This window comes from Zootoca vivipara, chromosome 3 (assembly GCF_963506605.1).
Source record: "Zootoca vivipara chromosome 3, rZooViv1.1, whole genome shotgun sequence".
NCBI classification, from domain to species: domain Eukaryota; kingdom Metazoa; phylum Chordata; class Lepidosauria; order Squamata; family Lacertidae; genus Zootoca; species Zootoca vivipara.
The window spans coordinates 82895352-82899351 of record NC_083278.1 but is presented as its reverse complement, the minus strand read 5'-3'; the positions used below and the strand labels follow the sequence as shown (position 1 = coordinate 82899351).

At 44.7% G+C, this 4000-nt stretch overlaps 1 protein-coding gene across 3 annotated transcripts in view; it reads right to left on the bottom strand.

Moving 5' to 3' along the window:
- CMTR1 (cap methyltransferase 1) overlaps positions 1–4000 on the bottom strand; it is a 37831-nt gene that overhangs the window by 9575 nt on the left and 24256 nt on the right. For all 3 annotated transcript variants that reach the window (XM_035108151.2, XM_035108153.2, XM_035108152.2), the window contains exon 23: positions 3593–3701. In XM_035108151.2, coding sequence (XP_034964042.1) covers positions 3593–3701 — 109 coding nt within the window. The remainder of the gene's footprint in view (positions 1–3592; positions 3702–4000) is intronic.

The window sequence follows — 4000 nt, the reverse complement described above, 5'->3', positions numbered from 1 at the left end:
CTGTGGACAAAGAAGACAGAAATCAGTACAGGGAGCTGGACCCAGGCAGTTGCAAACAGTTGCCTATATAAGGCCCTCAGTTCCATCTAATTAAAAGAGCCCTGAATTCCAGGCAAGGACCTCTGTTTGTATCGCTGGAATGACAGCAAGTTGAGACACAGAATTATCAGGTTAACTGATTTGGACTATATTTCCTACCGTATGTTTGGGTCTCCAAGCATGATTCACTTGTGCCTTTGCTACCACTGAGGGTTAAGTATGGGTGAAGAAAAAGGGAGAAAGCAAAATAACTAACTGTTCATCTGAACTGTAGCTCTTTCCTCCCTGTGTGTGTGTGTGTGTGTGTCTGACCAGGTAAGCCCAGTGTAGAAGAGTTTGCTTCACCTTCAAAGGCAAGAACCATTCTGAGGAACTGGTAGTGAAGTCCCATCTCTTGAGCCTGCCTGGCCAGAGAAGGGATGGGTAGGGTGTTTGTTTGTTTTTTGATGTGGGGGGCACAACAGAATGATGAGTAGTAGCCACAGGTGTGGTCAGTAATTTCCTTCACTTCTGGAAGTCCTATTAGAAGCCTGATAATGACATATTTAGCCAATCTTGACCACTTGTGCAATGGGGCTTCCCCCCCCATCCCCTACGTGCCCCCTAAATTGGCTCAGGGGGAGTGTCAGGAGGAACCTGCCCCCCCAGAACAGCAAAGGGGGGGAGCAGAGAGCGGGTCTTTCTACCCAGAAAACTGGAATGCTTGCACAGACAAAATGATGGGAGGATCACAACACTGAATTCCACCTTCAAACATCCCACAAAGTCTAACCTTCAGCTTCCAGGGAATAGATATGGCTGATTAGGTACTTCAGGTGAAAAATGGCCACGTATACGTGTTTCGCCTGTGCATTATGGCAGAATCAGCACAAGAGAGAGGAGGGATCTTTTGCCAGCTCTCAAGTGGGAATATAAATCTCAAGCTGAACATGCAGCCCCCAAGTATCAAAAGCCTGTGTCCGCTGGTCATGTGGCAAAAAAAAAAAAAGTTTGCTCCCTCTACTCTGATGCCTAACTGCCAAGATCGATAACTTCTGCAGGACCCACCAATTAAAGGACTTGCAGACTGCAGACAGAGACACCACAGCCAGGTGTACAAAAGGAGGCTGTTTTAACAGAAGCAGCCTTATTTTTGCCTGAAGTCAAAGCACTGAGTAGAAGGGGGAAATCAATGCCTTTTGTGTCTGAAAGCGGGGGGACCCAACACACATGGAGCCAAAAGAATTTTAGACTTCTGAGGGGGTGAGGAAAATGAAGTACCCTTAGCAGAAGACTTCTTAGCAGGAGACTTCTGAAGAGTCCGGCAACTAGAATGGAAACCGCAGGAGCTGCAGCAACTCTGACTGCTCAGCAAAACTTGACATTTTAGATAAATAAGTTTTGTACGTTTAGATCTTTTAAAAAAAATCCTCTTGGAGCAGCCTCATTGATCAGGTCTCTATTCCTGCCTGAGCTTAGGTTCTCCTCCTTGTTTAACAGTGTTGTCATACTGGAGAAAAAGCAAGTAGCTAATTGCCACAGACAAAGCGGCCTTCGGGTCCAACAATTACTGGCATTTAATATTCACAGCTTATTTAGTTGCACTGTTCTGATATTAGCATTGTGACAAGAAAATATATCAGTGCCTAATTACAACCGTATTAGAGTTCACAAATGATAATGCAAAACATCCATTATCAAAGTCGCACATAAGCCTCTTCCTTCCCACTGTTTTCAGAGCCACAGTTATGCTTTCTGCAGAAAATATGCAATATGAGGAAGGGAAAGGAAAGAATTCCTGAGTTTCTGAAAGAAAGTGAGAGGCTGCTTACTGCCTGCTTAGCATTTGACAAAAGGAAGTTCAAAGGGCTCCTACAGTTTCTTTAAAACTATTCAGTGCAAGAGAGGTGGAAAACTAGAAGCAACTCAGCAGGAGTTCCCAGGAGTCAGACACACTCAGGCTCGAGAACTAGGCTGGCTTTTTCTTAGCGTAAACAGAACTCCTGAGAATGAGCCTCTCATTGTCTACATCAGGCATAGGCAACCTTGGCTCTCCAGATGTTTTGGAACTACAACTCCCATTATCCCTAGCTAACGGCCAGTGGTCAGGGATCATGGGAGTTGTAGTTCCAAAACATCTGGAGAGATGCAGAGCAGCAAAACATCTGGAGAGATGCAGAGCAGCAAAAGGGTAGACAGAAGGAATAGAGATGGACAGACATTTTGGCCCTCTGGTGAACATTATTGTGCAAGCTGAGTTCACAGGGGAAAGGACTTGGAGGAGGGTGGGGGGGAAGGGTGCTATTTTCTGTCCTTTCCTGCTAGGCTTCTGCAGAAGACACCTTGTTTGTTTATTTTAAATTTGTAAATTTGTTTACTGCCCTCTACCCACAGGTCTCGTCTTTCTTGCCCATCCTGCAGAAATTCAGCTGCAAAGCAGATACTCCTCTTTTCCAAGTTCTCTGCATGTGCCGCAGGAAGTGGGAAAGGTTTGGGGCTCAGTAGCAACTGCATATAATGGCTTAGATAGAAAGCCATCCAAACACCTGGAGCCTTGGTAAAAGTAATAAGGAGAGCCTTAAAGACAGAGGAAAGCAGTATGAAAGAGCTAGAGATTAAAGAACTTCAAAGAGGGGTCTACATTTCATACAAAAAACACACACAAAACAAAAGTGAACAGAACAGAACAGAAGAAAGGGGACGCATCGTTGAAGCAAGCGGCAGAATTCGTAACCATCTAATGGCTGAAGGTGGAAGACAGGAATGCCAATGAGAAGAAGACAGCTACAGCAGATTCAAGGATTCTGGAGCAAGCAAGGGTTATTTCATTCTTGCTTCTGTCTGACTGCTGTGAGATCCCAGAATTCAGAACCTGACAGGGCATAGAACAGAAGCGTAGGTGGACCATACATCTCTGGTTTTGGTGACAAGATACTCAAGGAGTATGTTTTGAATTAAGTGCAGGTATTTGGGTTCACCACTTCCTCAAAAGTCTTAGGGCAGTGCTGCCTTTTCTTAAGTCCCCTAATCAGTCAGCTTCTTCCTGTATCTCAAAGCCTTTAAAGTGAGACTGTTTCCATATTACAAAGTTTAAGCTGTAGTTCTATTAAGGGGCCCAAGATCAAACCAAGAAATCTTAGCCTCTTTTCAAATATCCCCAGAGTTGTCCGGGGGGAAACTATGATACACCAAGCAGTTTCAGGCCACTGTAATTCTGTGGTATTTAGAAGATCAAAAGCTTTCAGGGAGACCTATTCCTGACACAGAATCCAGACCCAGCCAAGTATACCAACTGTGGCATGCAGTCTAATACATGCTGGGTTACCTTGCCACCTCCCAAAGCCAACTATTAAGAGTACAAGGACTTGTAAATCATGGTCCAGAATCCTCTCAAAGTTTCCATAGATAATAGAGCAAAGCCTGCGATGGTAATTTTTGTGGACATTTACAGGTCAACACCACACAGTTTAATGATGCTGGAGAGAGATCTATGCACTACAAAAGCAACACATGCTGGTATGATCCCCCTCGTTGCTTCTAGATAAACTGGCAGTGTTTTCTGGATGATACTCACTGAAATGGTGCAACAGATTCTTGAGGCAGTTCATACGTTGATTTATGTGTTGTCTTGTTGTAGAAAAATTTCCTATTAGAATTTTTGCTAACTGCCATGGTCCACGGATCTGGGGGGGGGAGGGGGAACAAGAGATCAGATTCAAAAGAGAAACATAACTGGACCACTGTAGAGTATTGCATGTGAGGCTGTCCTTAAGAGATGGTTCAGAAGCTACAAGTGGTGCAGAATGCAGTGGCCAGAGTGCTGGTGGGCTCTGCTGGCTAGGCACATAGCACACCAATTCTTAAAAAGACCTGCACTGGTTGCCATTGTGCTTCCAAGGCCAGGTCAAGGTGATCATGTTGACATACAAAGCCCCAAATGACTTGGGCCCAAATATCTAAATGGAATGCCTCCTCCCATATA